Source organism: Astyanax mexicanus, chromosome 13 (assembly GCF_023375975.1).
Source record: "Astyanax mexicanus isolate ESR-SI-001 chromosome 13, AstMex3_surface, whole genome shotgun sequence".
In the NCBI taxonomy this organism is placed as follows: domain Eukaryota; kingdom Metazoa; phylum Chordata; class Actinopteri; order Characiformes; family Acestrorhamphidae; genus Astyanax; species Astyanax mexicanus.
In genome coordinates this window covers 36,855,446-36,876,844 of record NC_064420.1, presented here as the reverse complement: position 1 = coordinate 36,876,844, position 21,399 = coordinate 36,855,446, and the positions used below count along the sequence as shown (strand labels likewise).

Here is a 21,399-nt window from a genome sequence, read left to right as displayed (position 1 = left end):
GAATGCTTCTTAGATGTAAACAAGTCAATCAAATCATATGTGATTTAGGTTCTAAAATGCGGGAGATGATTAAGCAAATGTTTGTCTTCAGTATAAAAGCCTCCTTTTTTCAGTAGACTTTTTTTTCCTACTGTTTTTCCAGTGATGATTTAAACATACAAATTAGCACCTTTCTTTTGACCCAGTGAGGCCACTGTTACACTAGCGTGGCCCATCTTTAGCCCATCCGTTTTCTTGATTGATAATATAATTGATAGTGACAGCTCTACTTAAGACAAGGACACACATGATAGAAACCACTGAAGGATTATTACTTCCATATGTGATGGAAGGGCTTCTCGCTGCAGCGCATTAGAGCAGCTCAGGGTTCAGGGGTAAATGTGGATATGTACTGTATGACCGCGCCGGGCCTTCTGCCAACATGGGAAGGATGTCATGTAATACTGGAATGTATAGAATGCACAAATTGTGTGCCAGAAGGAAATGTATGCAGGCTGGCCTGTAGACGTGAGAGAGAAGGTCTCTGCATATAACACAACCTAAATCCTTTCATTAATGATGCACTATATGAAGGGAAGTACAAGCAAAACTGCTTGTTTTTTGTTTCTTCTGAAATCAGGTGTATTACAAACATTTATCCTGCTGTTGTTGAAGTTTTTTTATTATTATTTCCTATTCTGTTGGCTTTTATTCTATTTCTCTCCAGGGACTTTGAAAGCCATTGAGTACAATTTAAAGTAGACAAGTGTAGGCCTGTCACAATAATTACATTTATCAGCTTATAGTACAATAAATCAACATGATTTCTATAGTATTTGATAATCGTGAAATCATATATTGTGTATTTTATGTAGGTTCACATATATTACAGTAACAAGTATTTTAGCCAGTCATGCAATCCCAGACCAATGCTTATATAACTGTATCTCCATATACAAAGTGTGGACTGAAGTAGGTAAAGAAAAAAGTATATATTTCCCAAAATATGATTTAATTAAACTGTGTTGTCTTTAAAATGGTATAATTGCTTTGTTATGCTATAATATTATCAATGTATCAGTGGCATTGAAATGGTGTTAAAATGACAATAATATCGTTTATTGCAATCTTTTCTGGGATGAGATATCTTTCATACATCTGTCACGATAAGATTTTTTTTGTGGACGATATATCGTCTCAAAAATTGCGATAAACAATATATTTGTCATTTTAAGACTATAACAGAATTGCATAAAAAGCAATTATACACTTTTTAAAGACAACAAATTTTGAATTAGTTTGGGCATTATATACTTCTTTCATCACCTACTTTAGTCCACACTGTGTGTATGTTATGGAGTCACGGTTAATTGAAGCATATCTGGCTAAAATACTATTCACTGTTATATATGTGAACAAACATGCAAATAAACACAATAGACAATATCACGACAATCAATAATGATTGAGGTCATGTTCATTTATTATACAATAAATCGATAATGCAATTATTGTGACAGTCCTAAATAAGTGTATTCATTAGAAGGATGTAGACAAACATACAGTGTATAAATCAGTGGCAAAACAATGAGCACTTTTATTTTAACCCAACTTTAGTCATTTCCAGTTCCATCCCAGTTGTTACAGCTCCTCAAAAACAATACTAGCAGGTGCTTCCCTGGAGGAAAGCACTAACTGCCAGTTCTGTTCATCAGTCAGCAGATGCAGCTGACATACATTATACTGGTGGGGGAGGACAAGGCTCTGTGGGACTCCTGGCTACTGATGGCTCGGTATCACCAGGGATTGAAGCAGCACCTTCTGGTGATGCCTCCAAAGTTTGGTACTGCTGCTGTAGTCAAGCGCCTTGTTAGACACTTTTATAGTAATCCAAGTTTCTACTAGTTCTACAGGAATTCTAATACTAGTTGGTGATTAGCAAACTCTGATGCATTTGAATTTGTGGTACACAATATTGGAAGAAAGCGACATTGTGCAATTTTATGTTGTTTTGCAGTATATATTGCGCTATTAATTTCTCCAGAAGTCAACATCCCATCATATCATATATGATATTAATAGTGCCCTTTGTGTATTGAGGATTGAAGTAAAATAAATATTTGGCTGATGTAATCTTCCTCTGGTGGAGAGGTCATGGAAAGTGAGAATATTAGGAATTTTCCTTTTGTATTTTGCCTTAGATGATATTGCATGTCCTGTGGGGTGACTGCTGCACAGATATGCACAGTAATATACTAGAACTACTTCACTGCTGTACTTAGTACTAAAATGCTGTATTTGTATCTACTGGAGTATTCTTTTTTTTCTCCTGCTTTCACTTTTACTCCACTATATATTTACCATGAGGTTAATACTCTGATTCATTTTTGTGTGGTGCATAGTTACTCATTACAATGAAAAAGATGTTAGGAATCATTCCAAAACCACAGCATCACTAAAGCCAGAGCGGTAGATGCTCTGCACTGTCATCAGGATTGATGAAGCTTCTGTCTTATAAAACGACGACCACGCTTTTCCCAGTTTGCATTTACTTCCACTGCCTGCCTGCAATATTTAAACTTTTCACTGCTTTCTGTAATAACCACATAACAAAATACTTTCATTTTCAGTACTTGTAGTACATTTTAGAATAAACTACTAACAATATTTAAGTACAAAACATGTTGAATACACTAGTGTGTGTATTAGTGCATATATATACAGTGAGTCCAAGAAGTATTTGATCCCTTGCTGATTTTCTTCGTTGGCCCACTAATAAAGACATGATCATTCTATACTTTTAATGGTAGATGTATTCTTACATGGAGAGACAGAATATTAAAAAGAAAATCCAGAAAATAAATCTAAGGAATATATATATTAATTGATTTGTATTTCATGGAGTGAAATAAGTATTTGATCCCTTAGTATTCATTAGCAGTTCTGGCTTTTACAGACCAGTTAGACACTCCCAATCAACTTGTTACCTGACCTGAAGCCACCTGTTCTCACTAATCACTTGTGTGAAAAACACCTGTCCACAGAATCAGACAGATCACACAGATTTCAAGTCTCCAACATGGGTAAAACCAAAGAGCTGTCACAGGACCTCAGAGTCAGAATTGTTGACCTTCACAAAGCTGGAATGGGCTACAAAAAGATTAGTAAGGTGTTGGATGTGAAAGTAACAACTATTGGTGCAATTATCAGAAAGTTTAAAGAGTATAACATGACAATCAACAGACCTCGGCCCGGTGCTCCAAAGAAGATTTCGCCTCGTGGGGTGGCAATGATGCTGAGAACGGTCAGAAATCGTCCTGCAACCACTCGGCAGGAGTTAGCAAATGACCTGAAGGCAGCTGGGACCACAGTTTGCAAGGAAACAATTGGCAACACTTTGCGCAACAATGGATTCACATCCTGCAGTGCCCGAAAGGTACCCCTGCTGAAGAGAGCACATGTGGAGGCGCGCCTCAAGTATGCCAATGATCATTTGAAAGATGAACCAAGTTATTGGGAGAAGGTTTTGTGGTCAGACCAGACCAAAATTGAACTTTTTGGCCTCAACTCCACCCGCCATGTGTGGAGGAAGAAAAATGCTGCCTATGACCCCAAGAACACTGTGCCCACCGTCAAGCATGGAGGTGGAAGCATAATGTTTTGGGGGTGTTTCTCTGCCAAGGGTACAGGGCTACTTCACCGCATCACTGGGAAGATGGATGGAGCCATGTACCGCACAATCCTGAGGGACAACCTCCTCCCCTCTGCCAGGGATCTGAAAATGGGCCGTGGTTGGGTCTTCCAACAAGATAACGACCCTAAACATACAGCAAAGGCAACAAAGGATTGGCTCAAGAAAAATCACATTAAGGTCATGGAGTGGCCCAGCCAGTCGCCAGACCTCAATCCGATCGAAAATCTATGGAGGGAGCTGAAGGTCAGAGTTGCCAAGCGACAGCCCACCAACCTTCATGATTTAGAGAGGATCTGCAAAGAAGAGTGGGCCAAAATTCCCCCTGGTGTGTGTGCTAAACTTGTGGTTAACTACAACAAATGTCTCACCGCTGTGCTTGCAAACAAAGGCTTTGCCACTAAGTATTGAGTGTGTTTGGCAAGAGGGATCAAATACTTATTTTCCTCATTGAAATACAAATTAATTAAAATATATTCTTTAAAATTATATTCTGGATTTTTGTCTTGATATTCTGTCTCTCCATGTTAGAATATATCTACCATTAAAAGTGCAGAAGGATAGTGTCTTTATTAGTGGGCAAACAAAGAAAATCAGCAAGGGATCAAATACTTCTTGGACTCACTGTATATTCAGTTCAGAATGTAAAAGTCATATGTTATATAGATGTATTACACACAGAGTGATCTATTTTAAGTGTATATTTATTTTATTGTTGATGATATAGCTTTCAGCCAATGAAACCCCAAAAGTCAGTGTGTCAGGAATTATATAATATATATAAAATATATTATATAATATTATATATATTACATAATAAGACTAATTGGTATTTTTGGCAGTGTGGGCAGTGTGCCAAGTCCTGCTGGAAAATGAAATCTGCATCTCCATAAAAGTTGTCAGCAGAGGGAAGCATGAAGATTTTCTGGTAACATTTTGTAATTTGTAATTGGTTGGGTGAAAAAAAAAAAACTAGTTTCACCAAAACTGTGTAAAGCTGTCAAACAGATTTGTTACTGTACCGCCCCAGTCCACTAATACTTCCACTTCAAAAAACCCTTTTATTGCTGTCTATTAGAGGGAACTCAGAGGATGATTTGTATTTACAAACGTGATTCTCTAGAAGAGGGAGCCCAGGATAACATCACCCACTCGCCTATACCATTATGATTCCGGATAATTATAATAGCAAATATTACAGACAATTTAATGTAGTGTTTTAAATAAAATTATTGTTTCAGTGAGTATTTGTTTAGCTAACAATGATAAGTAACAGATTAACAAGACTTGTTTTATATAACATTGAGTCTGGGGTTGCTGTGATGTAATGTGTATTTTTCAGTGCATCTTATTATCATCACTATGATTTCTCTCTGCAGTTTCGTAACATTTTTCACAATACAGCAGATGTTTACGCTCCAGTTGACTGTAATAGTTGCACTTCAAACCCCTTTCTGCTGCTCTCTGCATTGATGGCGTGCATGCTCCCCACGAGGAGCTCAATAAAACCCAGACACACTTTCATTTTCTCTCTTTTGTGCGCTGAACTGTCGTCGGCTCTCGTCACCGCTCCAGTGTCGACAGCCTGGGCTTGTAACTCTGTGCCTGGGCGCTGGGCACTGTTTTTAAAAGCAGGAACTGGAGCTCAGACTGCGCTTACAAAGAGCTGCTGGGACAGACTCTGCTCCAGAGCTGATTCATAGCCACCCTCACACCTGCCCAGCTGTGCCTGACAGCAGATCTGTCCTCATATACTCCCCCAGCTCTGTCTCGCAGCCCACTGCTGATATTAATCAGCTTTCGCACAGGAGTAAATATGCACCACTGCAGACTGAGGTTTTGTTGTGTGTACAGAACACAATGTTCTGCTATGGTGTGAATTCAATGATTAGCCATAACTTGAAAGCTTCCAGTGTTGTCTGTCCCACAAAAGCTCTGATCTATTGAGGCATGAACTTCAAAAGACCTCTGAAATTGTCCTGTAGTATCTAGCAAGATGTTAGCAGCAGATCCATAGGCCCAATCTCATTTTCTTTTGTACCCCTAACACTTGTTTTCCAGTGTAATCCTTTCACTTGGAACAGTAGAGGAAGAGGTGAAATCCCTTAAGATTTGGAGACAACCCGGTACAGATATATCTATAGCACTGCAGCCCAGAAAGGTAGCTGCTGATTAACTAGTAAACTTTAGAGCTTCATACAGCTCTGGAAAAAAACGAGTCCACTTCAGTTTCTGAATCAGTTTCTCTGATTTTATTATATATACAGATATATGTGTAAGTACAATGAACATTATTTTATTCTGTAAACTTCAGACAATATTTCTCCCAAATTCCAAATAAAAATATTTTCATTTAGAGCATTTATTTGCAGGAACTGAAAACCACTGATTTAACACACCTCTAATAATGCAAAGAAAACAAGTTCATATTCATAAAGATTTAAGAGTTCAGAAATCAATATATGGTGGAATAACCCTGGTTTTTAATTACAGTTTTCATGCATCTTGGCATGTTCTCCTCCACCAGTCTTGCACACTGCTTTTGGTTCATTTTATTGCACCCCTGGTGCAAAAATTCAAGCAGTTCATCTTGGTTTGATCTTGATTACTCATCTTGAAACTCATCATTTTTAAGTGATCTCTTATTTTTTTACGGAACTGTATGCCTTCAGAAAGGGGACGGGTTAATCAATTAATTATTATTGTTCATTCCTTAACTTCTCTGTGATGGGGAGCTGAAATTAACTTTTTTTCTTTTATTTTTCTGTTCCTCCTTTTCTAAAGTTGCAACACACAAGAAAAAAGGTGAAAGAATAGGGTCTGTGTTTGACAAAGCATGTTGCCATATAATACAATGAGGAGAATAAGCACATATTTCTTGAAGAAATGAACTCATTTAACATCCCCCCCCCCCCACACACACACTATTACCCAAAATTCTGAATCATACATAATCAAACATAATTGAACACAATCGTAGTTAAATCATGGTGAATATTTGCAATTTTATGATGTTTCCCAGACAATGATTAGGTATAGTTTTAGACAAATTTTGAATATAGATTTATCTATAGGAAGGTAAATATAGTCTATGACTAAACTTAATCCCTGTTTGGGTAACTTACCCTTTAATTATTATTATTTTTAAATCAAGCATTAGAAATACATAAATGTAAAATTACGATTTTATTATGCATTTTTTTCCAAATCACATACATTGTCATTTGGAACAAGAATTTGTCACTATCATCGCTGCCTTAATGATTTTCTAAAAAAAATCTAATTTGAATGAAATCAATGTGAGGTCGGAGATTTACTGTAGTGTTTCAGACACCTGCACGAAGACAGTGAGCGGAGCAGAAGGCCAGTCTGGTCTGTGAGAATGTTAGGATGGATGAGTCCACAGAAAAAAATAATTGCTGCTCTCTTTCGCGTACAAACCCAGCGCTGATCTGTGTGCTGAACTCAGATGACTGTGCTGCTGTATACTGGGTCAACAGATAGGGGAGCTGTCACATGGCCTAACTCTGACCTACATCTTCCCAGCACACATGACTCTACAGTAAAATTCACTGTGTATTTTGTTTACTTCCATATACGAAATCCTGCCACCAGTGTATTTGTTTCTTTAATTCATGCGTTTAATTTATATGATGTTCAACCAACATTAAATGCTCAGTCATTAAACCCTTGGTCATCAAGATCAGCTCTTTTAAAGAATGCAGTTCAGTACAGAATGCAACTCAGCATTATCTTCCTATGGATAATTTGATATTGGACACCCTCTACTGTTAAGTTAGTATTACTGCACCATTTACACTGCAAATAATTCCACTGCTTGGCTTTACAGTCTAAAATTCATGTTTATAAATACAACAAATGTATTAAATGATTCTGCTGTGCCAGTCCTGTGCAATTTGTGGGGAATTTATAGGTAACCAAGAATACATAATTTTGTGTCCAAAACACACATTTTGCTGCTGTCACACAACAAAAAACTATATTTTAATGAAATGTCAGTTTAAAGTAATTTTATTTCATATCATTTTAGAGCATTTTTATTGGTAGACTAGACAACGAATATTGGAAAAAAAATTCAGACCCACATTTAGAAGACTGTTGTAATCATGCGTAATTAAAACAGTGGACAATAGTTTTTTCTTGTACTTCAATTTTTAAAATAAATGTATACTTTCCCCACTGTGTAGTCATGTGATTCTACTCTGTCCAATCGGCAACACAAAAGCAGTAAAGAGAACTCAATCATTCAGCTGAGCGACTTGTAACAAAGAAAAATATGTCCACTGTTTATTAATATAATTAGTCTTTAACCATTATTAAAGTAAAATGTTAAATTGATTGTAATATTGATTTGAGGTTAGCAATATTCAGTCTTCATGAAATTGTAAACCAATATCAAAAACTGCCAGACTCGCATTGTTGGTTAGAAACCCTGAAAAACACAAAAATTAGAAACAAGATATTTTTTGGTGTATAAACAAGGTGTAGAACAGCATCTACTTTTGAAAGGCTTTACAATGTACTGTCATTTGACGATTTAAGGCAAAAACCAGTAATAAAATTATTCAGAAAACAGGCAGCATATTCCTAACCATTTGATGTAATAAATGTTTTAATAAAAGCTTTTACTAAAAGAGGAATAAATCTGGTCTTATTGCACAAGCTCTGTAAAAAGTTCTGACTAAACCACTCGAGTATTTGTTTAAAATTTAATATAAGATATTATTTATTTATATATTTTATTTATATATAAAAAAATACAAAAAGATTAACAGGACATGCAATTCCACAATTGTGACCAAAAATACACATTGTAGCTGAATTCATACTCATACTTTCTTGTTTGTTAAGTGCACAGCATGCAAGTCTGAAAATATTATCTAATTTTAATGATGTGGTGGATTCCTCTGAGGGAGTATTTCTTTAGGAGTTTCAGTCAAGCCCAAGATGTCGAACTCATTAAAAAAAATACACTGAGAAATGTGTATGATCTTAGATCACTTTAAAGACTAAAAGTTAACACTTCAGTGAATAATAAAATGCACCTTATGAAAACACACTTGGATAAATTTAGAGACTGCAAGAACCAGACAGACAAACCGAGGTAAATATTACACCCAAGTCTCTTTATTTAATCATTTTCTGGACAGTAGGCCTATGTACAAAACAGCTGTATTTACAAGGATGACCCCACAAAAGCATGAACAGGTCACATGTACAGTCATCTGAGAGGAGCATGTAGCAACGCTTCATTCATACCCTGTTTAGAGCAGCACGCAATTCGTGCTTTCGATTTTTTTGGCATCAAATTTGACTCAGTTTGAACTCAATCTACAATATGGACGCTTGCTTGAGGAGTAGAAGGACCACAGCTGACCACAGAGGAGCACAAAAGCGATAAGCAGGGCAGACAAAAGCAATCTAATTAAAAAAATCCCTTTACATGTTTGATTTTAGTCTTCAGAGTTTTCTGTTGGCATGAGCAGTGAAAATGTGAATCCTGCATTCCATCATATCACACCTGGATTACTTATTCGATCAAGTTGTGACCATGTATTGTCCATTGGGACTAAGCGCAAAGCCAGTTCATTCAAGCCATCTTTGTTCACATGTAAACACACGTACTCTAACATAAACTTGACATTAACATTCATACCTACAGCTAATGCACACCTTCATTGATCGCTGACATTTCTTACAGTAAGGCAACTCCAACCCCCACACACACACTGGACTGCTTTGTGCTGGTTATTTTCAGTGATCTACTCAGCTTCACTTCAATAAGGGCACACATGACTGATTTTGGCATTTTGTAGGTTTAAAGCTAGGGCCGGTTTCCTGGACTCCGATTGGGCGAAGTTCTTGACTACAAAAGCAGTTTACAATATTCTGAATGGAAAAATCCCTATTTACAGTGTAAATCCAAGCCTAGCCTTTTGCTTATGGAGATAACAGAGGCAAAGCTTCTGAGAAAACTCCCAGACAGACGTACGTTATTTTACAATACCTTATCTTAAGCTGCAACAGTAAACACACTCACCACTCCTGACCATTTATGCAGTGGTATGGTGAGGAGAGTCTGAAGATAATTATATTAGGCACACATTCTACCTCCACGTCGTCTTGCAATGACCATCTTTACAGATCTACTGAACATATGTCTCAACACAGACTGGAAAGTAGACAGGACAACAACTGATTCTCAGTCCCAAGGGGTAAAAATGATCCAAACACAATCTATTTACCTACAGCCTTTAACAGAAGCATGACCACAGAAGATGTTTCAGTATTTTCGGGGTCACAGTAGAAAAAAAAAAGTCTTGAAATATTAAGCTAAGAAATGTTTTTTTTCCCTGCTGTTAAACATGGTGGTGGGTCATTTTTCACTTTTAAGAGACAACAGAAGTGTTTAAAAAGAAAATTTCCTGATAGCAACATTTAATATGGTCCAAACCTGGGCCACATCTGGTGTACACTATAAGCCCATATACCACTTTACATATCTTTTTTTGTAAAATTTATGAGCTAAAGTGTTTCCACTATGTACATTAGAGTTTAGAATTGGGCTCATAATGACAGAATGTGAACTTGTTGCTAATTTCTAAGATTTGAAAAACATTGTTTATTATAAATGCACATCCTCACATCCATAAAAGCAGGTTTGTAAAGAGCACTGCTTTAAATTAAAGCTGTATCGAGATTACAGAAATCCACATTTTGTTTTTTTTTTTGTTGGTATACATTCAATGTAGTAAATTGGGTCAACTGATGCTGTATGCTTTTTCATTTATTTTCTACACATAAAGGTGTACAAATGGACTTGAGCCTGGGGTATAAATATTAAAAACCAATAATCTGGGCCATAATTCCAGGTTTAGTGAATGCTAGATGTAAATAAATGTTGCTGTCAGAGAAATGACAGTACTTTAATTTAGACTGAAATCAAGATCCTTACATGTTGGGCACAAGCTAAGATCCCATTGGGGGAATAAAAAAAAACACGAAGACAGACTCATTTTGATTTCAAGGCAAAATACATACTGCAATATCAAATCAAACAGTTAGTTGCACTCTGGTAGATGAGGGACAAAATCAGTGGATTAGATTTTCGTGCAATACAAACATGGCATAAATCCTGTTTGATGGTTAAGGCAAGGCAAGTCTCTGTAGGTATTTTTACTTAAAGAATGTTCACTTCATTTCCCTAGCAGCTGAACTTAACTTGTAGTTGGACATGTAAAAAAAATATTGTCTGAATTTTTTTTTTTTGTTGTTGATGCAGGCGGTTGTGTTTTAATATCCTTCATCTGAATGCCCTGTTTCTACACTAGGGCTTGTGTTAAACTTTTAGATTAGTTAATAATCTTCATTAACAAATATTCCTTCACATTTGTCTTGAGCTGTAGCAACAAAAACGCATTCAATGCTAATCAACAGTGATTAACTCCAAGTGAAGATCAAACAAACAAACAAAAAAAACATGCCCATGCCGAATGCTTGAGAAACCCTCCCTTTGTGTGGTTGGTCCTTGGGGAGCACTGAAGGAGCTCCAGCTCAACACAGCGTAAAAGTCTCTTCTTGTAATCCAGAGTACAGGCTTAACATGGTACAACTGCAGGACCCTGCTTAATCCATTAACAAAGCCATTCACCAAGACAATAAATAGGTAGCATTCTTTCCTAAAAGGACACAGATTCCATGCTGATTAACTGCATGGACTATAAGCGCTTCAGACAGCAGAACAGACAAGATCCTACACAAGAGTGTGGACCAACAAAGAGAAGTGACAAAGGAACTGAAAGTGGTGCAGTGCAAATGAGGTCTCTTCATGCAGTCTGTACCCTAGGTCTCTATCTCTCTCTTTACTGCACTGGACCACCTGAGAGCATGGTCCTGCTGTCATGGTCCTGACATCCATCACTCAGGTGGCAGGCTGGAGATATCATCACCATCTTCATCAGCAGTCGAGATGTAAACCCAAGCTTGCCTCCACTCTCTGAGGGGGTGTTTATTTTATGGGAATGCTGTTTTGCTGGGGAAAAAGAAGTCAATAAAAACAATTAGTACAACAGCCCTGTATAAAACAACAAAAGATGCTGCACTCAGCCAATGATCAATTGCCTTGAATGCATCTACACTGCAAAAATGAATTCCTGAATGACTGCACCACAGTGATTTGGTTTGTAGTTATGCAACCACAAATCAGAAAATGTTTTTAATATTCAATTAAATATAAAAGCTTGATCATGAACCCAATATATTTTATGTTTTGTCCCAGATGCCATTTCTGAACATGGTTAATATGAGATTTCTGTTTTGCACAGAAATGTTTTAAGTGGCATTTGTGGCTGTGAATAGGGTACTGGAGAGGTTCAATTGAGAGAAAACTGACCTGTTGATGGAAATCCACAAAGCACACAGGAGAGGCTAGCAGTTCTGTAAAGGACACAAAGCGTAATTATAGAGCATTCCATCATCTGCACAGATTACACAGAACATACCATAGCACTCTTGTGTGTAAAACCATACATATTTAAGAAAACTGTTGTTCTGTTGTACATTTTAGAGCAATTGTCTTAAAGTAGAGGCTACTCTACATAAATTAATGTATTGCCTCTGGCATAAATCTACAAACAATACAGCATACACAGCATGCTGAGAGTGGAAGAATATGCAAATTGGGTTATTTAAATAAGTAGGAGATAAAAGCTGAAGAGTCTTACTGATGTAGATTTGTGGTCATGTGGTCGCTCCAGTTTGATGCGGATGTCTGTTCGGTTCTGTTCTGTTCCCTTTCCACCCTCTGGCAGCAGAGGTCTGCCTGTAGCTGAAGCACGAATGAGCACAATGACTTTTCACACACTCACCCTCTCTCAGCTCAGTACTAAAACCTGACAGGGTCCTAAGCTTTTACTAGATTTATTACAATTAATTTGTTCTACAGAATTCAAGCTGTGTCATGGTTCTTAACTTACCAGGAGAGTTCCCCCTGCTGTTGGTGCTAATGCTGCTCATGTTGTCCTCCAGCCAGGTGCTGTAGGTGAACGAGTCTCGTTTGTGTGGTGTTCCCGCTGACGACAAACTTTCCTATAGACAGAAACACGCATTAAGAAATGCTGGCCAAATTGTATAGAAAAAAATCCTTTTTTTTTTAAACAAACTCACTCAAAATCAGCAGCTTGTTTATTTTTTTAATCACTGATAGTTTTAGTCTTTTCAGAAGCATGTTTTGTAATTTACATCATACGAATGTTTTGTCTGTGTTGCTAAAATGGCAATTATAGTACCATTTAATAGAACATATATACTATAATATATAATATAATCCTTGATCTGTTACACTACTTAAAATAATGGTAAAATATTTATTTATGCAATGACTATGAAGCGATAGAATATTTTGAAATGCTCCCTATTTAAAATGGAGCTCCCTATTTAGCCAATAACTATACAGCTAGTGTTGGAGTAAGTAATCAATACATTTAATTTATTAATATCTGCATATTATTGCTGAAGACAGTTGCAGATTTTTTGGAGACTGGTTGTTTTCTCTATTCAGCTAGTTGCTTTTGATTATGTGGAGTCTGCAGTATTGACTGCAGCTATTGCAGTAAAAGTGAAATGCAGTGGGTGTTGCCAGTAAAGCTAGAGTACTCTGTTTGTATCTATAATATATGTATTTCTGTAAGATTGAGTGATGCTGTAGAAAAATCATTCTTGGTTCTATAGGGGAAACCATGTTGGTAAAAGAGGTGCTTGTAAAGAACCTTTTAATGCCGAAAGACCCTTATCTATATGTAAAGCTTCTTTACCTAACAAGGTTTAGGCTTATACACCAGAAATAGTGTTTTTTTTTTATATCACTCAAAGCACTTGTTTCTTTTTTATAAAATCACTCTAGGTCTGGATTCGGTTACCCTTCTGTGTGCTGGTTTGACCTAAGGCTTATTTTGTCTCTCACCATGCCGGTGTCATAGTCTTCTGTGGCTTCAGTCTCGTTCTCCTCCACCACACTGGCAAAGCTACTGGCATTTGAGGAGGAGCGTGACAGGTCATGAGCTTCTGGGATGGAGGGAGCCCTGCAGCACATGGCTGAGCTGTAAACATACACAGACCTGTTTTACTGCCCAATACTAAAACGATTAATCATTTACTGTCTCACATTATTCCTCTAAAAACAACCAATTAAACAAGGTCAGTCTTCTTACCTGTTTTTAGTAACAAGGACTTCAGGAGAGCTCTGATTTGAGGAGTTTTCAGACTTTGGGTCCTGGGAGGCGTGGCCACTGTCTGGAGTTTTTTGTGTGCTAGGAGAGCACTCCCTGCTGCTGCACATGAACACATTGGCCATTAGAGGGCAGCACAAGCATTGTCCTGTTCACTCCACTGTACCACTCAAGTTAGGCTGAGTGAAGCGGCTGACTACTGCCCGTTAGTAATGAAGAAAAGTAGGCATCTATGTGAAGATACCATGCTAAATCTCCACAGCAGAATAAGAATTCAAGAAGAGCACATCAGCACAAGTAAAAACATATTATTCTTGGAATTCTTATTATAAGAAATGTTTTAACTCTTCTATTGTTATTTAAGTGTCAGCAGTGCAAAACCCTAAGAAGCTTTTAACATATTACAGTGGCCAGATATGTAAAATCAATAAATTTGCACCAAACAGCCACACTGGTGATTTTACATACATGCCGATTTATTGCATGCCTAAAGGCTTAGTAATTATTCCATTTCTGTATTATCTAATAGGCCAGGCTTAATCTAAATGTTAGTTATGAGACACTATTGTGGCATCTGTACTTTGAGGAATCCATGAAGAGCCTGCCATTCCTGAGACTGACGCTGGGCAGAGACATACACAGCACTGTCCTATCCTCTGACAAGAGCTCCATAATCCTTCACCAACCACACAGACACATGAAATACCACAGCGTAAGATTTATCTTAAATCGTCATTATCGTTACTAATAGAAACAAATATGCACATAAAAACATACAGATTTGTAGAACATGAGGTTATCCATGTAGGCCATATATATTATATATGAAATTGACTATCTATATATAATTTATGCCACAAGAAGGATATTGTTGTTGTGGGCTCAGAGTCACTGTAATACAAGTATTGCCATGTATATGAGCTGGGGAATCAGGCTTTCTCGCTGCTGAGTGATGCTGCATCAGTGGTAATTGGAAAAGACACAGCGGCTGGCTTTACAGGCAGCAGAGGGGCTTGTGCTAGCCTTTACCCTCCTAGTGTTGGGGGCATTGTTGGTGATATGAGGAGTCTTAATATGTGGGTCGGGTAATTGACTTTACAAATTAAATTTAGACAATGTTAATGCTCTAAAATTAAATCTGTTTAAACCCGACTTCCATTAAAAGTTAGGAAGTTTTATTCCTTTTCTTATAAGTAAATGTATTTCCATGCAATTTCTTAACCTTAGTTTCCTCTGTGAAAATAGCATATAGTCCTACAAAAACATGCTAAAACACTAGTCTTGACGCTGGCAAGTCATCAGTGATACTGTGACCTGTGACATTTCACACTGTTCTGCTTTGGCCGAGGGGCCACTCAGCCACTCACCTTTTCTCCTGCACCTCCTGGATGTTCTCAATGCCGATGGCACTGCTCCTGCGAGAGCTGAACGGGCCAGACTTTTTCCTGGTTGGGCTTTTTCCAGGAATAATCAGAGACTGCAGGAGAAATAAAAAAAAAAGCGTATATATGAGCTTCAGATCACAAATCATCTCATTTCATGTCTCACTAACAAACTGTGGCTTTCAATCCTGGTTTTAGAATTCCTAAAACCTTGGATGTTTGTGTTTCTCCTGCTCGCAGGACAATCCAATTAACTTATTAACCTTTCCTGCTTAAACTATTTTTGCTTTATTGTTAGATGCACTGCAATCTTTTCTGATCGAGTGTGCACACAATTGGAAGTGAATACAAATTCTTAATTACTGAACGATTTGATTAGAGAACAATGCAAGTCAACTGGACTTAATAGTGAAGTATAGTCCAATCCATCCAGCTTTTAGATATGAGCATTTTACAAATAGTACTAAATATCACATAATGCTTCTAAATGACATGAATATATAGATCAAAAGGCAGATACAGTTGTTTATTTGCCTCAGCTTTAAAGTGTTTCCTGAATTAAACAGGCTGTTCTTAAGCAGGACAACCAGTAACTTATGTAGGGCAGCGGCACTTTAGGGCAATTCATATCTTATGCTGGTTAATCTGTTTAAGAACTGTATTTTTTTTTTTTTGCTGCTTTGTCTTTGATTTCAAGCAATTATCATAATGTGACATCTCTGGGAGAGTGAAAGACACTGGTCTGTGGCTCAAATGGTTAGAGGCAGGGTGTTGAGCAAGGCTGGCATCACTAAATTGTGCTCCCCTGGGCTACAGACTTGAACTTCAGCGTCAGGCCTTGCGTATGACTGCGAGATGAAAGATAGGACTCGTGGGCTTCAGTAAGCTGAGCTTTCACTGTGGGCGCTTTGTTCTTGCTGCTCACTAGGGGCTTTACTGCTCCTGCTTTACAGCTTCTAAAATATGACTTGAAAAAAGCCTTTTATCTCCAATGGCTTCAAAAGCTTTGGGGAGAACTGGTCAGAAGCTTCCTTTTTACCCCTTCCTTCATGTTTCTAACACTATCAGACCGTAAATACAATACAATTAGCAGACAAGAGCAAAGTAATACATTAAACTATACATACCACAGCGGACATAGAGGGAGACATTAGGAATGGAGCAGATCAATGTAGGACACTGAGTGGAAGGATATGAAAGGTGATGTGGAGAATAAGGTGTATAGAGGAAAGCTAATAAGCTAATTAATGTAAATGAACTTTGCTTATATATCCTACATGTATGTGCTGCATGAGTGCAGGAGTGAATGACAATGAGCAACAAGGTAATGGTAGAGCAAGCACACTTTCACTTTAAATGCATGCTATAGCGTCACAACAGATCAGGCATTATTAGTGTATAGTGTAAATGTGGAGCATAGCTCTGAAGTGACATTGTAAAAATGTATCTAATAATGGGTAGTAATGGAACAGTACGAATCATACATCATAATGTAAATAAGCAAAATGATTTCGTAATAAACATTCAACAGTGTCAATACAGGTACATTTATTAAAATATATATATTTTTAAACCTATTTCTTACATTTGATTTTACACCAGTGAGTCAAACTGGAAATGCAATCTACCTGCCCAGAGAGCGCATGTCCAACTCTGGCTGCTGATGGTGACGCTACATGATCCTCAGATCATAGTTGCAGTGCCTTGATCTGCTTGACCACTCAGAGCCCTGCACTACATAACTTTGGTAAAGCAGACAGGACAATGCTAGCGAGGACTGTTACTTTTTTTTTGGGGGTTACACTGCAAAATCCAATGCAGTGCGTATCCCTTAGGAGTGGCTTAACGTGCCAATTACACTCCCCAACTCTAGGTGGAGCTCATGAGCAAGAATTACCTGTTCTTGCACAATGATGCACATGGCGATCCTTTAAAGGATGCCTACCTACTACAGGATAACACAGCATCAGGAAGGCAGTCCTTCAGTGTATTGCAGTCAGGAAGCTGAATCAGCTCTACTGGACAACAATTGTGCCTGCATGCACAGTGCGTCTTTGTAAAATTTTGTTTTGATGGATTATTTCTTTCAAAAGGTTTGAATATCTTGCTTCCTGCTGGATTTCAAACTATACAAACACTGCCTGTCTTGCCTTCCTCCCACAGTATATTGTGGTTGCATCATTTCCCAAGGTAAATGGTGAATGTCCATGTTATTATGAATTAAACCGGGACTCATCAGACCAGCAGCCTTTTTTGCACTGTGTAAAGGTCCATGCCTTAAAAAAAAAAGAACTATTTTGTCTTTGGTTAACTATGGTGTCTTTAGTTAAATGATTAATTTGGTCATTACAGAACTGTGGTGGTGCAGTGCTCTACTGATGGGTGTACATCATGCGGTGAGAGCGAGAGATGCAGAGTGAGAGGAGAGAGAGAGTGAGAGTTATACATGAACCTCTTCTATTGTTCCTATCCCTATGGCACTGCCGCGGCGTCCATATTTACTGGGACTTTTCCCTGGGACAAGCAATGACTGCAGAGGGGCCAGAGAATGAGTGAGTGAGAGGTAGAGAGGGAGAAAAAGAGAGAGAGAGAGAGACCATGAGTTTTCATGCAAGTTGTTATAAAATCATGTGCACTGGTTTGGCAGGTTTGACCATTCTAAAGCATAATTAAACAGTCAACTATAGCTGTCATGAGCACACAGCAGCTAGATGAGGAGAGAGAGCTTGAAGAGCCATGTTTGGTACGGAAGCCTGTGAGGAACACAAGAGCAGAGCTGAGGAGAGGAGCACATACAGCACACTATTAGAGACATTAAGACACTACAGACAAGGATTTAAATGCATATGCAACACACACACACACACACACACAGATAGGCAGACTTACATATAGGTTAATACAATTAGTCATTGGTTAGGATTAACCAATACAGGTTAGTTTTACACAAAAATAATTTGTCTGCATACCATAAACCTGTGTATATTATACCACTGCCTGAACAAAAAAAAAGTCGGCATCTGGATTTAACTGAGCAAATGATCTGGGGTTGCCGCAGTTAGTCAGCTCTACGTTCAGCAACAGTATCTGCTGAAAGAATGAGGTCAGCTGACTACCTGAATTTAGAGAAAATATAGACCAGGTAATTCCATCAATGCGTTTTTTCTTTAGAATTTTTTTTTTGACCAGGCAGTGTATTTAACAATAGTCTTTCTTTTTTTTATCATAAAATATATACAAGACTAGGATATCTCATAATTGCAAGTGCTTGTTTGACCTCTTTGGCTCAGTCAGTGCATGGTAAAGATGACTGTAACTTGAAGCTGCAGGCAAACAACCACCATTGGAATCTTCAACCCTTACCAAGGTCAAAACATCCATATGACAGACACAGCCTATGACAACACGGAAAGTGCTGGCCAGAAAAAAATGGATATAGTGCGGCCAGTGACAGAAACAATAGAAACACAGTAATTTGATCCAAGATGCCTCCCCGGAGACAAAGTTGATGGAGGAAGGTCTCCAAATCACATATGGGACCTGGTCACACAGGGCACTGTTGTGATTCACCTTAATGCCTACGGCTGGCAGGAGCTCCATTAGAGCAGATGTGCTTGGCAGAGGAACACCCTGAGCTGTGTATACTTACAGTACACAGCAACTCACAGCTCATCAGCAGCTCATGTCTGTGGACAAAACACCAGAGCAGCAAAACCGTCCAGCACTCACTCTTACAATTACATATACAGCTTACTCAGCATGTTGTAATACAGTCTGCATTACACACATACAGTTTGAGGGAATGCAGTGAAGCAAGCACATTCACATCCATCTTAATTTGCTAGACCTGAAATCCCACCTCACAACACCTTAGAGAATACAGTACTAGAACATTTTAAGCTAGCCATGCTCTCCTCACGGACGTGATCTTTAATACCAATGGCTGCTATAGCTTTTACAAAAGACTAGTAGTTCAATAAATCAAGGGTGTTAAAAAAAGGGATTTATTCTGCTGTTGATGGATTAACTGGCTTTTGTGAGGATTTTATTGTATTCCATCCCAAAAGTATTGAATATAGCTTAATCTTCAAGTCAGAGGAAAGTACAAGTACTAGACAAGCTGTATGTGTGTGCATTTGCACATCTGTGTCAGCTATAAGTCCAACTTAATATAGCTACATGCATTCATTAGAATGGGTGTCTGCAAACATGTGCACATAGCTTAAAATGTAGGTTTTCATTCATGCATTTTATTCATATTTTGACATATTCAATGAATATCCAAGATTCAGTATTTCTCAGATATGCTTTTTCCCTTACATGCACATAGATGATGGAAATCGCAACCTTTTCCAACATAATTTATTTACAAACAATTTTTTCAACATTCTGTGTAACATTTCCAACTCAAATGCTGTTGCTACAGAAGAATGCACTTGTGTTCAGAGCATGGAAAGGTTGTGAAGTGGGCGGGTAAAGACCAAAACATTACCCCTCTGAAATTCTGAAAACTTGATCCCAATGCAACATGGTACTCATTATAGGCACAGTGCAGCTGTCACAACACACAGCAGGGCACCACACACCTGTCCAGAGCTCCACAAACACCTTTTCATGAGACAGGCACTTCATATCAGAGCTGAGAGCTCTGGTTGGCACTGAACTGCTTTTCATAGCATTTACTCATAAGACATGCTTCTGGTACAGTAGATGGACAGGCAAGGCCAGACAGTGTGCAAAAGTGAGTTTCAGGAACCTGCTTGCAGCATCATGTTATTAGTTAGAGGTAAATAGCAGATTAATACAATGAGTTGTTTAACTAGCCTCCTGTGTACATTTGTAGGTAAAGTATTAACCCTTAGAAATAGAAACGCTATAATTAGGATATGATTCAGTAATAAACAGCACGTGTCCACCTTTGCATAGTTAATTGAAACAAAAAGAAAAATTCTATTAGTAGTGCAAATTTTTAATACTTTAACAATTTTATCATTTTAATTTAATGTAAAGTTATTTAGAAAAACTTGTAATTTCTTAATATTAAAAACAATTCAACATTAATGCAAAATGAATGTATCTATCATGAATTATGTAACTTATTGCATATCAGTTCTGTTGTGCAAAAACCCTGCATCTTAGTTTATGCTATTTTTTTACTATAACATAATATGACTAGCAGTTGGTTTTGTATTGTGCCAAATTTAATCATAAATGAACATTTTAGGTTTTATACAGTGACTGCAACAGTATGCAAGCAAGTCATTATGTATGGCTATTATAGCAAATGATAGTAATAATGTATAATTTCTAAGGGTAAATAGACATGGTTTGCCTGTTTGTGGTAAACACATTTGTGTGATTTGATAAGGTTTAGGGAGTGAACATGATTTTGTGAGGCTGCAGGTGGGTTAGGGTGGGATGGGCAAGGTGGCAGCATATTGGGAGTGAGGGTGCTTTGGGTGGAGGTGAGGGGCATAATTGGCTTTTGGGGGTTACTTACTATCCCGGGCATTTTGGGGGTCTCTGGTGAGTGCAGGTGATGGTCGTTGTTGTGGGTGAAACTGCCGCTGTGACTAGAGGAGACTGTGTGCTTCCTGATATTGATGCCCATGGCGTCCAGAGACTGGCTCCTGCTGCGTATCACCCGCTAAGGGTCAGAAAGAGATGGGAAGGAGACACTGTGAGCTGGGGGCGGGGTGGAGGAGGAAGATGGGGGCCATGGGTAACGAGGCTAGGGGGAAAACACCCGGACTTGAATGCCCATTAGAAAGACAGACCCTGCGTGTGGACACCTGGAGGTACTATATGTGAGGAAAAGGTCAGAAGAGAATAGGAGAAATAAGCATAGTGACATTCCACCACTGTAGTAAAACTAAAGGAAAGGCACATTGCGGTATAGTCAGACAGCAAGGCTAGTTAGGAAGCCCCTCAGAGGTGTGTTAGACTCTGCTGAAGACTGCCTCAAGACAGGACAGAGCAGGAGAGGCTAGCCAACATCCTAATGGATACTGATTAATCACTCACTCCTAAATCATGTCCAGAGACAAGGATCCTCTCTCAGAATCTCATTTTCAAACTGTCATAGTATTACAAGACACTG

The 21,399-nt window shown here is 38.1% G+C and overlaps 1 protein-coding gene and 1 long non-coding RNA gene across 14 annotated transcripts in view; one reads left to right on the top strand and one right to left on the bottom strand.

Annotated features, from left to right (window-relative positions):
• LOC111194128 (uncharacterized) overlaps positions 1–21,399 on the top strand; it is a 68,648-nt gene that overhangs the window by 41,323 nt on the left and 5,926 nt on the right. The gene's annotated exons all lie outside the window — the stretch shown is intronic.
• The window catches only part of rap1gapa (RAP1 GTPase activating protein a), a 139,474-nt gene continuing 126,871 nt past the window's right edge, over positions 8,797–21,399 (bottom strand). For 8 of the 13 annotated variants that reach the window (XM_015605066.3, XM_049486396.1, XM_022677467.2 and 5 more), the window contains 9 exons: positions 20,800–20,946; positions 17,752–17,829; positions 15,285–15,394; positions 13,900–14,019; positions 13,653–13,788; positions 12,667–12,778; positions 12,415–12,518; positions 12,084–12,127; positions 8,797–11,723 (listed from right to left, as the gene is read on the bottom strand). In XM_015605066.3, coding sequence (XP_015460552.3) covers positions 12,119–12,127; positions 12,415–12,518; positions 12,667–12,778; positions 13,653–13,788; positions 13,900–14,019; positions 15,285–15,394; positions 17,752–17,829; positions 20,800–20,946 — 816 coding nt within the window. In that variant the 3' untranslated portion in view covers positions 8,797–11,723; positions 12,084–12,118. Of the gene's footprint in view, positions 11,724–12,083; positions 12,128–12,414; positions 12,519–12,666; positions 12,779–13,652; positions 13,789–13,899; positions 14,020–14,497; positions 14,594–15,284; positions 15,395–17,751; positions 17,830–20,799; positions 20,947–21,399 lie in introns of all 13 variants that reach the window. The other 5 variants (XM_015605067.3, XM_007246294.4, XM_049486395.1 and 2 more) reach the window with 5 other exon arrangements.